General features: G+C 39.3%; 1 protein-coding gene across 14 annotated transcripts in view; it reads left to right on the forward strand.

Annotated features, from left to right (window-relative positions):
* Positions 1-13,682: 13,682 nt before the first annotated feature.
* LOC111950753 (phosphatidylinositol-binding clathrin assembly protein) overlaps positions 13,683-16,275 on the forward strand; it is a 53,549-nt gene continuing 50,956 nt past the window's right edge. For 5 of the 14 annotated variants that reach the window (XM_070434325.1, XM_070434328.1, XM_070434327.1 and 2 more), the window contains exon 1: positions 13,683-14,198. In XM_070434325.1, the coding sequence (XP_070290426.1) occupies positions 14,069-14,198 (130 nt within the window). In that variant the 5' untranslated portion in view covers positions 13,683-14,068. The remainder of the gene's footprint in view (positions 14,199-16,275) is intronic. The other 9 variants (XM_070434329.1, XM_070434333.1, XM_070434335.1 and 6 more) reach the window with 4 other exon arrangements.

The raw sequence follows: 16,275 nt of genomic DNA on the forward strand, positions 1-16,275 counted from the left end.
CCAGCAAAATATTGTAATCAGATTACAGATACTTCTGAAAAACTAGTTGATCTCTTTGACAATTACTTTTACATTCAGAAACTACTCTGACACTCCTCTGTTCTCAATGACATTCAAATCAGCATTGAAAAAAGGCGTAAGTTTAAGTTTGTTCCACCTGAGCGAGTCTGACCACAAGTCAGAGACCACTATGATGACACACCAAACAGGTTTAATAGATCCAGGAAAGAGCAGGAATCGGCTTTTGTAGGCTACAGTCAAAACTAGGTCTTCCAATGGTGTGACTGCTGTCGGCATCCAAAGATTATCCAATTTGAATAAACGCTTGGTGGTAAGGATGACAGCAGTTGGTGTAGTCTACGGTGATACGGATATCACTTATTATTGATATCTACATGGCGCATTGATGTGAATCACACTGCTGCTCTCTCATTTAGCTATTTGTGCCTCACGGATTGTGGTTGTTGTGGATGGCTGTTGACATATCCAAATGTATATTTCAACCCAATAATGGTTGAATTCAAGGATTTTAAGCTTCCTCTCAATCATTGTTTTTGAAACCAGTGGACAGCCATTGAAAAATACGCTTTTGCAACAGTTGCATAGTGCGGATCCCAGCCTACGGAATAAAAGTGGGGCTTTTATTGCTCAATCTAATTCATGCTGATAAAAAAACAATTATCCATAGGCCTAACACGGGACCCAAACCGGCTGCACGCGCGCGCCATCGTGCAAACATTTATTTTGTCCCCCTACACCAAACGCGATCACGAAACGCAGGTTAAAATATCAAAACAAACTCTGAACCAATGACATTCATTTGGGGACAGGTCGAAAAGCATTAAACATGTATGGCAATTTAGCTAGTTAGCGTGAACTTGCTAGCTAATTTGTCCTACTTAGCTAGCTTGCTGTTGCTAGCTAATTTGTCCTGGGATATAAACATCGAGTTGTTATTTTACCTGAAATGCACAAGGTCCTCYACTCCGACAATTAATCCACACATAAAACGGCCAACCGAATCGTTTCTAGTCATCTCTCCTTCCAGGCTTTTTTATATTTGAACTTATATGGTGATCGGCATCCCGGCAAAACAGTTTGTCTTTCAATCAMCCACGTGGGTATAACCAATGAGGAGATGGCACGTGGGTACCTGCTTCTATAAACCAATGAGGAGATGGGAGAGGCAGGACTTTCAGCGCGATCTGCGTCAGAAATAGAAAGGAGTTCTATTTTAGCCCTTGGCATCGCAGACGCTCGTTGGCTCACACGAGCAGTGTGGGGCAGTAATTGAATAACATGGATTCTACATTTATTTTGCGACGCACGTGACGTGTCCGGTCTGGTCAGCATGTTATGGACACATGCTCAAACTCATACATTTTTGATAGACTTAAAAGCAATCTGTAGTTGCTGCATCCCTTTTTTACTTATAAGTTATATATACAATACGGTCAAAAGTTTGGACACACCTACTCATTCAAGGGTTTTTCTTTATTTGTACTATTTCTACATTGTAGAATATTAGTGAAGACATCAAAACTATGAAATAACACATATGGAATCATGTAGTAACCAAAAAACTGTTGAACAAATATAAAAATATATTTTAGATTTTAGATTCTTCAAAGTAGCCACCCTTTGCCTTGAGGACAGCTTTGCACATTCTTGGCATTTTCTCAACCAGCTTCACCTGGAATGCTTTTCCAACAGTCTTGAGAAAGTTGTACATATGCTGAGAACTGTTTGACTGCTTTTCCTTTACTCTGCGGTCCAACTCATCCCAAACCATCTCAATGGGTTGAGGTCGGGTGATGTGGAGGCCAGGTCTTCTGATGCAGCCCTCCATCACTCTCCTTATTGGTCAAATAGCCCTTAAACAGCCTTGAGGTGGTTTTTTGAGTCATTGTCCTGTTGAAAAACAAATGATAGTCCCACTAAGCACAAATCAGATGGATGGTGATCGCTACTGAATGCTGTGGTAGCCATGCTGGTTAAGTGTGCTTGAATTCTAAATAATTCACAGACAGTGTCACCAGCAAAGCACCCCCACACTCCTCCATGCTTCACGGTGGGAACCACACATGCAGAGATCATCCGTTCACTTAGTCTTTGTCTCACAAAGACACAGCAGTTGAAACCAAAAATCTCTCATTTGGACTCATCAGACCAAAGGACAGATTCACCAGTCTTATGTCCATTGCTCGTGTTTCTTGGTCCAAGCAAGTCTCTTCTTCTTATTGGTGTCTTTTTCTTTGCAACTCTGCTTAGAAGGCCAGCATCCTGGAGCGCCTCTTCACTGTTGACGTTGAGACTGGTGTTTTGCGGGTACTATTTAATGAAGCTGCCAGTTGAGGACTTGTGAGGCGCTGTTTCTCAAACTAGACACTAATGTACTTGTCCTCTTGCTCGGTTGTGTGCACCGAGGCATCCTACTCCTCTTCTGTTCTGGTTAGAGACAGTTTGCGCTGTTCTGTGAAGGGAGTAGTACACAGCGTTGCACAAGATCTTCAGTTTCTTGCAATTCTCACATGGAATAGCCTTCATCTCAGAACAAGAATAGACTAACGAGTTTCAGAAGAAAGTTCTTTGTTTCTGGCCATTTGAGCCTGTAATCGAACCCACAAATGCTGATGCTCAGATACTCAACTAATCTAAAGAAGGCCAGTTTATTGCTTCTTTAATCAGAACAACAGTTTTTAGCTGTGCTAACATAATTGCAAAAGGTTTTCTAATGATCAATTAGCCTTTTAAAATGATAAACTTGGATTAGCTAACACAACGTGCCATTGGAACACAGGAGTGATGGTTGCTGAAAATGGGCCTCTGTACGCTTACGTAGATATCCATAAAAACATTTGCCGTTTCCAGCTCAAATAGTCATTACAACATTAACAATGTCTACACTGTATTTCTGATCAATTTGATGTTATTTTAATGGACAAAAATGTGTTCTTTCAAAAACAAGGATATTTCTAAGTGACCCCAAACTTTTGAACAGTAGTGTACATCCATTGATTCTTGAGGAATATAACTTAGAAATGCCTCATGAGCTTAGTTCAACTGTCACACTCCATGAGAACCCAAAATATAAGCTTGTTTTTCTCCAATGTTTGTAAAACATTGTAAATGTAAACAAAGATGTAAACATGGTTTAAAACAATAATTTTGATATCATGGATGGTCAATCCTTGCATCCATTATCTCTGTCTATCATCTGAGAGTGGTTACATTTTCCAGGCCAATCCCTCAGCTTTTTACCGGGCGACTGTTTTTTTATTGTTCTAATCTGTGGATTTGCCCTTTAAAACAGCATGCATATACAAAGTGTCTCCAACTAAAAGTAAACAATAGGCCTATAGCAAATGCAGCATATGGCATTCATTTTTCACATGTAAATAGCTCTTTTCAGTAGTGCTCAAAGCATACCATTCCATGAGCGCAGCATTATTTCAAACTCGAATCAATGAGCCCCAATCAGTCCTTCATGACAACAAAATCATAAACAACAGAGTAGGGCTGGCTAATAATCCTTCGTTCTGGGATTATGCTCATTTAAAACAATTTGTCTAATCTATCCTTCCATATTTCCAAGTCCTATTCTTGAAGATCAAGGTGTATAACATTTATTGGAATGACTGGAATTCTGATAGACTTTGTTTTTTAAATATAAAGATCTAATTTAATAATATATTATATGTAGTAGAAAGCGATGGGTTAGAAGAAGCCTACACAACCAACCCATAAAGTAACAGTTAACATCCATATATGGCCAGCTATGTAAACTTTACATTGATTTATATGCAATAATGTTGTTGAATGGTAACATACATGTTGTCTCTTCTAATGCCTCTTACGGGGAAGAGTAATTTACTAAAGTAACAGAAAGCAATCAGATATCGTTACTGGAGTTTGGGTAATTCAAAAGTTACGTTACTGATTACAGCTTTGGACAGGTAACTAGTAACTGTACCAGATTACATTTAGAAAGTAATCTACCCAACCCTGCTTGCTACATAGAGGGCACAGCAATGATCAGAAATGACAGGTCACTTGGTCGGGTCAACAGGAAGTATTATTAAAGAGATGCTTAACATGAAAACAGATAGAGATGTAGTAGTCCAAGAGTTTATGATCCAAGGTCAGTTTGCATTTCACCTCCTGATGATTATGATGATATTGACAGTGTTAAAAAAAAAATTTAAACACAAGGCTTAAGCATGTTATTGCCTCTCCCACCTGTCTCTTTGCTGCAGGTATGTTTTGATGTGAGAGAGGCCAACCCCAGTCCCGTCATCGCCAATCTCACCCGCTCTTAAAGATAACCTTCGGGCCGACTGGAGCCCAAGGCTGGTAAGGAGACACCCCTAGAGACACTATGTAATTGTGATGAACTGAGAGAATATTAGGTATATAGAACCATAATATATCTTGTCTTCCTGCCCCTCTGTTCTTACCCCTTTCCCTCCATCACCTCTGCTCTTCTCTGTCTGTTTTTATAATGCATGAAGTAAGATTGAACTGTATTTATAATATATATAATAGCATGTATATTATATATTTATAACACTTGAATAATGAACTCTTTCAATAAAGCGTTTCACAATCTCTACTGTTGAAATTAATTATCAAAATTTGATGAAATACTACACCTATTCTTGTGTTTATCAGATCAATGTAGATTAAGAAATTAGATAGAGATGAACTCGTTTTAGAGTATTCCATGATGCATAAGAAGTGTAATGTACTGTTTTTTAAATTCTATTCAATTCAATTCAAGGGGCTTTATTGGCATGGGAAACATGTGTTAACATTGGCCAAAGCAAGTGAGGTAGATATTTACAACAGATTAGAAGTGAAATAAACAATCAAATACACAGTAAACATAACACATACAGAAGTTCAAAACAATAAAGACATACAAATGTATATTATATATATATAAGTGTTGTAACAATGTACAATGGGTTAAAAGCCACAAGTAAAATAAATAAGCATAAAATGGGTTGTATTATCAAATGGTGTTTGTTCTTCACTGGTTGCCCTTTTCTTTGTGGCAACAGGTCACAAATCTGGCGTGCTGGTGATGGACACACGTGGAATTTTCTCCAGAAGATATGGGAGTTTATCAAAAATTGGAATTTGTTTCGAATTCTTTGGGATCTGTGTAATCTGAGAGGAAATATGTCCATCTATATGGCATACATTGGCGGAGTTAGGAAGTGCAGCTCAGTTTCCACCTTCATTTTGTGGGCAGTGTGCACATAGCTGTCTTTCCTCTTGAGTAGCAAGGTCTCCTACTGGCCTTTCTCAATAGCAAGCTATGCCACATGATCTGTACATAGTCAAAGCTTCCTAAGTTGGGTCAGTCACATGGTCACGGTTTTCTGCCACGTGTACTCTGCTGTTTAGGGCCAATAGCATTTCTAGTTGCTCTGTTTTTGTTAATTCTTTCCATCTGTGTCAAGTAATATCTTTTTGTTTTCTCATGATTGGTTGGGGTCTAATTGTGCTGTCGTACCTGGGCTCTGTGGGTGGTTGTGTGGTTTGTGAACAGAAGCCCTAGGACCAGCTTGCTTAGGGACTCTTCTCTAGTTCATCTCTCTGTAGTGTGAGCTTTGTTATAGAAGGGTGGGAACTCATCCTTTTAGGTGGTTGTAGAATTTAACGTCTCTTTTCTGATTTGATAAGTAAGTGGGTATCGGCCTAAGTTCGCTCTGCATGCATTATTTGTGTTCTACGTGTAACCACGAGGTATTTTGCAGAATTCTGCATGCAGAAGTCTCAATTGGTGTTTGTCCCATTTTGTAGAATCTGGTTGGTGAGCGGACCCCAGACCTCACAACCATAAAGGCAATGGGGCTCTATGACTGATTCAAAGTTTTTAGCCAGATCCTAATTGGGTATGTTGAAATTTTAGTTCCTTTTGATGGCATGGGAAGGGCCCTTCTTGCCTTGCTCTCGACGAATCGTTACACAGCTTGTGTGGAAGTTACCTGTGGTGCTGATGTTTAGGCCGAGGTATGTATAGTTTTTTTGTGTGCTCTAGGGCAACGTGTGTCTAGATGGAATTTGTGGTCATGGCGACTGGACCTTTGGAAACACCATATATTGGTCTTTACGATGAGATTACTGTCATGGGCCCAGGTCTGACAGAATCTGTGAACAAGTAAGATCTAGGTGTCGCTGTAGGCCCTCACTGTTGGTGACAGAACACCAGATCATCAGCAAACAGTAGACATTTGACTTCGGATTCTTCAGGTAGGCGGTGAGAAACGGGTGCTGCTAGCATGTGTCATAAGTGCCTCGCCCAATCGTGATATATGTTGAAGAGGGTGGGGCTTAGCTGCATCCCTGTCTCCCACCCCACGACCCTGTGTGAAGAGAATGTGTGTTTTTGCCAATTTTAACCGCAAATTCATATTAATTAATATTCTCTATAGTATTGAATGACAAATCAGCCTTTAAACTATAAATCATGTTTCTAGTCTTTACATAGTTACATGTGTAAACCATTGATGTCCCTGGACCAGGATTGGTATACACTGTTGAAGGGTATAATTGTAATACATACATGCAGACACTGCATCATTCAAAGACTGTAATTTGATTACTCCTGGTATTGATATGATTGTCATCATCAGACATTCATACCTGAACTGCACCTTTATTTGCAAGGTAGAGACATGATCATGGAATAATTAAATGTACAGGCTACAAATGTGGGGGATCTCATGCATGGTATAACTACATGTAATAACGTGTGTCCTTGGCACAAAGTTAAATTAATCTACTCCAATCCACAGGCTTCATTAATGTCATCAGACTGTTTTGAAGTTGATATAACTGGCTAGGATAGCTGAGGTGTTCTGAATAGCTAGGTTCTGAACTAATATGTAACCAAAACGTTTTAGGGTCCATACACAGATCGGCTATCATAGCAGGTACACATCCATAGGCAACAACTATACTTTATCCTCCTACGCGCAATAAGCAGAGAAAATAGTTAGACTACTACGTTACTCAGCTGCATTGCATGGCAAAATATCAGCAAGCAAGCTTACAAAAATGTGATCATCAATTTGTAAGTAAACCCTCAGCTAGCAGATTCTTACATCCACGTTTCACAAGACGACAGCCTGGTTGCTGGTTTTCTCAGGGAGTCCCTAAAACATTAAACAACCAGAATTACAAATTTCAGACTGATGTCAAAACACCCATAAAGCTAGCCGGCTAATGTTTAGCTAGTCAGCTAGCTGCAAATAGCAGATTTTCGTAAAATAACAAAATAAACAATGGACAAATAAGTATGCATAATAATTTGTCTCTACAATTAACTAACATATTCCTCTCAACTGTACATTTTTTGCCAGGCGATCGTATAGACATTAAAATACTTCTACTTGCTTTCCACCTACATTCTTTGCTGAAGAAAGTCGCCAGCCTTGGGTCGCAGAGAGTCAAATTCGTCATGGAGAACCACTCCATAAAGATTGGTCATCGCCTACTGGTCGCTGCTGGTGATTCTGATAAAGTTGGGAATTTTAAAAATGTTCCACTTACATTTACATTTAAGTCATTTAGCAGACGCTCTTATCCAGAGCGACGTACAATTTGGTGCATTCACCTTATGATATCCAGTGGAACAACCACTTACAATAGTGCATCTAACTCTCTTTAAGGGGGGGGGTATAAGATTACTTTTATCCTATCCTAGTATTCCTTAAAGAGGTGGGGTTTCAGGTTCTCCGGAAGGTGGTGATTAGCACCTCAGCACTTCCCATGCCACGTTCGTGCCGCCCAATGGTCCCTGCCCTCTCCGCTTCTCACCGCTTTCCTTCCATTGAAAATGAATGGGAAGCGGTGTTTCACTGCGCGGTACCGCGTGCTAGTGTACACGGGCACTATGGTCTGTCTCCTAGCCATTCAAAGTCAAATATTTATCGGTCACTGTTAGCCCTGTAAATGTATTGAAAGAGAACCCAGTGAATTTAAAGAGGATAGTCTTAGCATCAACAGTTTGTGTGTGTTATTTTGTGGGTTAGAGCAAGAATAATGCTGTTTTGAGTMAAATATACCATTTTGAATGGGACCCTATGACAGTAGTTGTATTGACAAAACACAATGTGACTTAAAAACACAAACGAAATGSATTATCCTAAAACTGTCTTGAGGAATCGACTACATAATGACAGCCATGTTAAGTGGAGAAATCATCTAAGGTAATTGCAGATATTGGCCACTAGGTGTCCGCCTAAGTGAATATATTGTATGTAATGACACTGGTTTTGAAACGTTATTCAGGGTTGCATAAAATTAATGTGTATGTAAATAACACCTTGGTCAAAATTGTATTGTTTCTTTAAAATACATTAGGTGGACTTGGTTTTGCAGATGTGCATGTTTTATAGTTCCTGTGTAGGCAACAGTATTTGTTTTAAAATGTAGGTGGTCACTGTTAACAGTTTAGCAGTCTAGTCAGTTGGCTGCATGGGAGTGAAGAGAAAGGCTCATCTGAATGTATTTTTTTCGAGTTGATATAGCCTATGTGCAGTCAGTGATTCTAAATGATAATGTAAAACGCAGACAAACTAAAGCTAAAAGAAAGAGATGATTAAAATGTATGTTTTTTTCCAAATCCATCAACCAATTGCACATTTCTGAAAGACCTGTTCATTCAATTTGGGAGCTTTTTTAAGGATGTTTTAAACAGATTTTTAGTCAACGCTCTTTGAATGAACATTGTCTCAGGGATAATCAAAGTGCACTGTGACAGTCCGTGTACCTGTGGCCCATGTGAGGTTTTTTTTCAGTCAAGGCCACCAAAACGATTTGACTTTAGTGTTTGTGAGACCTATGTAGCCTACTTCCAAAAAAGTTTAAAAAGTGCATTCCTCAATTGAAAGTGAGGTTGAATTATTCTCACCCAATCTGAGRTGGAATGATGAAGATACTGTCACGCCTGCTCCCGCTCCCGCTCCCACTCCCCCTCTCTGGCGCTCAAGGGCGCCAGGCGGCCCATCATGCACACCTGTCACCATCGTTACGCGCATCAGCGTTCCATTGGACTCACCTGGACTCCTTCACTTTGTTGATTGCCCCCTCTATATATACGGCACAGCCAGAAGAGGACTGGCCACCCCTCATAGCCTGGTTCCGCTCTAGGTTTCTTCCTAGGTTCTGGCCTTTCTAGGGAGTTTTTCCTAGACACTGTGCTTCTACACCTGCATTGCKTGCTGTTTGGRGTTTTAGGCTGGGTTTCTGTACAGCACTTTGAGATATCAGCTGATGTAAGAATAAATTTGATTTTGATTTGATTTCTGTTCCTCAGTTTGTTCCACGTGTCAGCATTGGTGTCTTAATGTCGTTTTCTTCCCCCTGTCCAGATGCTGTTCTTGTTTTGTTTTATGTCCGTTTATCCATTAAATCTTTACTCTCTGTAYTTGCTTCTCGTCTCCCAGCGTCTGTCCTAACAGATACTGTAAAAAAAAATCTGTTTGGCATGAATTAATAATGTATTCTAAATTTGTCAGCAATTAATTTTATTAGGGTTACAAAATTCCTGTTAATGTGGCAATATTCCATGAATTTTCAGAAACTATGGTAGTTAATTTTGGGGYGGCAGGTAGCCTAGTGGTTAGAGTGTTGGCTCAGTAACCAAAAGGTTGCTGGATCAAATCCCTGAGCTGACAAGGRAAAAATCTGTTCTGCTCCTGAACGAGGCAGTTAACCCACTGTTCCCCAGTAGGCCATCATTGTAAGTAAGAATTTGTCTTAACTAACTTGCCTAGTTAAATAAAAAAAATCTATCAAAACTTTATGAATTTATACTTGCACTTTAGAAAAAAAAAGAAAAGTAGGATTTTTTTCTGGTTAGTTATGTCTGTGTTCATGTTGTCCATGAGTTTGTAGTGGATATCTCTGTGTCCATATCTCTGTCTCACCATGGACAACTTTAGCATTTTAGCTAATTAGCAACTTTTCAACTACTTACTACTTTTTAGCTACTTTGYAATTACTTAGCATATTAGCTAACCCTAACCTTAACCCTTTTAGCTAAACTTTCCCTAACCCTTTAACCTAACTCCTAAACTTCACCCTAGCCTAGCTAACGTTGGACAGCTAGCTAACKTTAGCCACCTAGCCATCAAGCTAGAATTCATAACATATAAGTTTAGCAAATTTGTAACATATTGTACGATTTGCAAATTCGTAACATACAAAACAAATTGTAATTYGGAACGTATCATACAAAATGAGTGATGGACATCCATAAATTAAGATATACCATACGAAGCCTAACATATACTAAATGGACTGTCCCAACCTTAGCATGCTATCTTCAACATGCACACTTTCTATAATTACATAAGATCGCCTTAACTTTAGGCTATTTACTGTATTAAAAAAGTAATATTTAATTTTGTGGTTGACAACGCAACCAAATATCAACATTTAAAGGATATTCAATGCTTGGATAGTTTCATCTGAGCCACTGGCTTAATCCTATTCTGTCATCAAGGCAAAGGGTGGCTCCTTTGAAGAATCTCAAATATAAAAAATATTTAGATTTGTTTAACAGTTTTTTGGTTACCACATGATTCCATATGTGTCATTTCATAGTTTTGATGTCTTTACTACTATTCTACAATGTAGAAAATAGTAAAAAATAAAGAAAAACCCTTGAATGAGTAGGTGCGTCCAAACTTTTGACTGTTACTGTACATTCATAATTTCCCCTTTCTTCAAAGGCTGGATTTTCAGTTAATAAGCTATTTTACTGTATCGCAAAAATGACATTGAATTGTGTTCGGTTGTCAATGCAACCAAATTTCAACATTTGAAGGATATGTATCTTGTGTGCCACTGACTTGATGGGAATCTGGCCTTTATTCCAGTTAGTCTACAAGTTATAATTATGTTGATACACGTCTCCAACACGGAATCAAAGTTAAAGAATGGTCCTATTGGTGTGGTCCTAAAATCCAGAAAATCACATTGTAGGATTTGAATGAATTTATTAGCAAATTATGGTGGAAAATAAGTATTTGGTCACCTACAAACAAGAAAGATTTATGGCTCTCACAGACCTTCTTTAAGAGGCTCCTCTGTCCTCCACTCGTTACCTGTATTAATGGCACCTGTTTGAACTTGTTATTAGTATAAAGACACCTGTCCACAACCTCAAACGTCACACTCCAAACTCCACTATGGCCAAGACCAAGAGCTGTCAAAGGACACAGAAACAAAATTGTAGACCTGCACCAGGCTGGGAAGACTGAATCTGCAATAGGTAAGCAGCTTGGTTTGAAGAAATCAACTGTGGGAGCAATTATTAGGAAATGGAAGACATACAAGACCACTGATAACTCCCTCGGTCTAGGGCTCCACGCAAGATCTCACCCGTGGGTAAATATGATCACAAGAGTGAGCAAAAATCCCAGAACCACACGGGGGGGTCTATGATGACCTGGAGAGCTGGGACCAAAGTAACAAAGCCTACCATCAGTAACACACTACGCCGCCAGGGACTCAAATCTGCAGTGCCAGACGTGTCCCCTGCTTAAGCCAACATGTCCAGGCCCGTCTGAAGTTTGCTAGAGAGCATTTGGATGATCCAGAAGAAGATTGGGAATGTCATATGGTCAGATGAAACCAAAATATAACTTTTTGGTAAAAACTAACTCGTCGTGTTTGGAGGACAAAGAATGCTGAGTTGCATCCAAAGAACACCATACTACTGTGAAGCATGGGGGTGGAAACATCATGCTTTGGGGCTGTTTTTCTGCAAAGGGACCAGGACGACTGATCCGTGTAAAGGAAAGAATGAATGGTGGCTAGGGAGTTTTTCTAGGAGTTTTTCCTAGCCACCATGCTTCTACACCTGCATTGCTTGCTGTTTGGGGTTTTAGGCTGGTTTCTGTACAGCACTTCGAGATATTAGCTGATGTACGAAGGGCTATATAAAATAAACTTGATTTGATTTGATTTGGGGCCATACATGGGGCCATGTATCGTGAGATTTGTGAGTGAAAACCTCCTTCCATCAGCAAGGGCATTAAGATGAAACGTGGCGGGTCTTTCAACATGACAATGATCCAAACACACCGCCCGGGCAATGAAGGATGTGCTTCGTAAAGCATTTCAAGGTCCTGGAGTGGCCCAGCCAGTCTCAGATCTCAACCCCATAAAAAATCTTTGGAGGGAGTTGAAAGTCCGTGTTGCCCAGCAACAGCCCCAAAACATCACTGCTCTAGAGGAGATCTGCATGGAGGGAATGGGCCAAAATACCAGCAACAGTGTGTGAAACCCTTGTGAAGACTTACAGAAAACGTTTGACCTCTGTCATTGCCAACAAAGGGTATATAACAAAGTATTGAAAACTTTTGTTATTGACCAAATACTTATTTTCCACCATAATTTGCAAATAAATTCATAAAAAATCATACAATATGATTTTCTGGATTTTTTTTTCTTCTCATTTTGTCTGTCATAGTTAAGTGTACCTATGATGAAAATTACAGGCCTTCTCATCTTTTTAAGTGGGAGACTGGCACAATTGGTGGCTGACTAAATACTTTTTTGCCCCACTGTAGATCAACTCTTCAGTAGGAGGTGCTGCCAAGTTTATTTTCTAAGGTCCAAATTCAAGGTGTGTTTATGTTGAAAATTGGTTTCAATGACTACATAATCCTGTGGTTGAAATCCAATGTATTTTCAACATAGATTCCATTTCACAATACGTTGACAAATTTCCTTGAAACAACGTTGATTCAACCAGTTTGTATMCAGGCTATATTGAAAAGAAGTGCAGGACGCTCAACTAATATGAGTCGAGGTGCAACCAAAAAATGTGATCAGAATTGAAAAGGCGCAACACTGGCTTGCCATTAAAAACTCAATGTTTTCTTTAATCAATATTAAAATATTATTTTTACTTCGCTTAAATTAAACATTGCGTTTCAGGTGAACGAGAGTTCCGACTTTTACTTTTCAACAACAAAGATAATGACATGTTAAAATAAAACTTTTWAAAATCTAAAGGATATTCCATGTGGAAACCATGGATATTAAAGGAGAATCAGGGGCAATGCCATGAGAAAATGGAAGGATTAGAACTATATGGGGCATGACCATGTTGATTAACTATAGGCCTACATAAAGATTCATGTAAAAAACACTGTCCCTATGTGAAAAGAATGGAAAGCAAGTGGCAGGGAAATTATAATGGGTGCGAAACTGTCGCCCGCCCATCCATGTTGGCTCAAGTAGGTGACCGAAACAATCAATCAATTGAAGTTTAAGAGCCACAATGGTGGCCCTGCTGTAAACTCAGCAACACCCACATAACATTTGGGAGGCTCCCATAGAGATAGATAGAGGACTCATCATGGATATGATGTGTTTTAGCGTGGACATTGCCATTGCGGGATTCCACTAGTTTAAAGTAGTCAACTGGGTGGGGATTTCTATAAGTCGGGCGCCAATTAGCCAATGAAGAAAAATAAGAAMATGTACTGCTTTAAAATGGAGATAGCCTAAAAGGCGCTGCCCATGCTGCCACAGGYGATATAATGTCACAGATACAAAAATAAGTCCTCTATCTATCTCTATGAAGGCTCCAAGTCTATGGCGGAATGAGACCCGCCATTTTCCTGAAAACCTCCAGTCCATTTAAACCCAGCAGGGGGAGGCGAAGTAGAAAAGAGCACAGACTTCTTCAGTGAGAACGAAACGAGAGGGGGCGTCAGTGCGAACAAAGTAATTATAGGAGGAGTGAGAGGACATTTGGAAATTGAACGAAAGTAAAACACTCAGGGTTTGTATCTTCGTGGTTTTCCGACGTAGACGATACACCCAAACTTCAATTACAGCCTCAAATCAAGTCGTGGATGTGGGGTGCATATATCACCCTGGGATTTAGCTACACGAGTAACGTTCCTGCCGTCAAAATTTCTCTCCTCTCTTTATTTTATGTCAGGTGGCTGAACTGTGGAAGCTACAGAGGACAATATCGATTCCACAGGATTTGAAACATTTGTTCTGTACTTTATACAAAAGTGCGAAGATGTCTGGACAAAGCATTACGGATAGGATAACTGCAGCTCAACACAGTGTAACCGGCTCCGCGGTGTCCAAAACTGTGTGCAAGGCGACCACGCATGAAATTATGGGACCAAAAAAGAAACATTTAGATTGTAAGTATTAATATGTCGACGAGTTGCTACATTGTTGCGTCTGATCAAGTGTGTGTGTGTAGTCTATTCCTTAGGCATTGAACTGTGGCTAAGGCCTACAAACCCACATGAAAAAAATACTATAGTGCATACTATAGTATATAAATATAGTACTATGGTATAAATGTTGTAGTATTACAATATTTATACACTTGTATTCACTGTAGTGTTTCTGCGGACTTTACTGTAGTATTTACTGTAGTCTTTTTGCAGACATGACTAGTATACTGTAGTGGTTTTGCTTTATTATCTTTGACATAGAAGTGCRGGCTTTTTCCAGTAGGAAACCTACTGAACAAATACTAAATGAGCACCTTTTTCATAACCTGTACGTAGGTAGGACTGGCGTCTGAACGAATCSTTCAGAGTTTGCTCTTTTCTGTAATCTGTAGGGAACATAATACAATGGTATATACTTGGCATGAAGGTTTCTCACCCATGGGTGGCACAAATTGGGGTATGGGAATGGGTGGATTATGCAAATGTAATACTGTGGTATTACTATAATTTAAAAAACTWGTGTTTTTGTGGACAATACTGTAGTATTTACTATAGTATTTGCCACTATACTACACAATTCTATGAGCACTACATGATCGAAGGGTATACTACAGTGTGGAGGTCAAGGGATACTACAGCTTATTACATAATWCTATAGTAAGTACTATAGTACACTGTAGTATTTTTTTTAACATGTGGGTAGGCTATAATCAAGCAGTTATTTTCTGATGTTTGCCTATCTATGAAACAATGCGAGATTTCATAGAATTTTACTACAATTACCCTACACCATGCCAGCATCTTTACAATGGAAATTAACGCTGTGCTTGGCATGCAAATAATGTGATTAACTGGATGACGATCAGGTTGTAGCCTAGACTTTGAACTTCAAGAAATGGTGTGACTTCAAATCAAATTTTATTGATCACATACACATATTTAGCAATGTTATTGCGAGTGTAATGAAATGCTTGTGTTCCTSGCTCCAACAGTGCAGTAGTATCTTTAAAAAAACATGTTTTACTCTTCATAACAATGCACACATCTAAAAGTAAAAGAATGGAATTAAGAAATATATAAATATTAGATTGACTAAAATACAGTAGAATAGAATACAGTATATATTGTACCAGTCAAGTTTGGACACACCTACTTATTCCAGGGTTTCTTTATTTGTACTATTTTCTACATTGTATAATAATAGTGAAGACATCAAAACTATGAAATAACACATGGAATCATGTACTAWACAAAAAAGTGTTAAACAATCSAAAACATATTTGAGATTCTTCAAAGTAGCCACCCTTAGCCTTGATGACAGCTTGTAGTCTGTGATTGTCTGTAGACCCTGCTGCAAATGTCTCGTGTCTGAGCCGTTGAATTGYGACTCCACTTTGTCTCTGTGTACTGATGTTTTGCCTGTTTGACTGCCTTACCGAGGGAATAACTACACTGTTTGTATTCGGCCATCTTGCCATGGTTAAATGCGGTGGTTCGTGCTTTCAGTTTTGCGCGAATGCTGCCATCTATCCACTGTTTCTGGTTTGGGTAGGTTTTAATAGTCAGAGTGGGTACAACATCTCCTATACACTTCCTGATGAACTCAGTCACCGTATCTGTGTATTCAGCATTGTTATTCTTAGAGGCTACCCAGAACTTATCACTGTCGCAGTATATCCCAAGAGCCATGTTTCCGTGAAACATAGTATGTTACAATCCCTGATGTCTTTCTGGAAGGAGATCCTCGCCCTGAGCTTGTCTACTTTATTATCCTGAGACTGAACATTAGCGAGGAATATAYTCTGAAGCGGTGGATGGTGTGCACTCCTCCTGAGTCGGACTAGAAGTCCACTCCAAATACCTCTTCTCCGCCGGCGGTGTTTTGGAGCACCCTCTGGAATAAGTTAAATTGCCCTGGAAGGGTACGAACAAGGATCCAATTTGGGAAAGTCGTATTCCTGGTCATAATGACGGAGTTACCGCCGCTTTGATATCCAAAAGCTATTTCCGGCTGTATGTAATAAAACAAACAATTTTC

Source organism: Salvelinus sp. IW2-2015, linkage group LG23 (assembly GCF_002910315.2).
Source record: "Salvelinus sp. IW2-2015 linkage group LG23, ASM291031v2, whole genome shotgun sequence".
Classification (NCBI taxonomy): Eukaryota; Metazoa; Chordata; class Actinopteri; order Salmoniformes; family Salmonidae; genus Salvelinus; species Salvelinus sp. IW2-2015.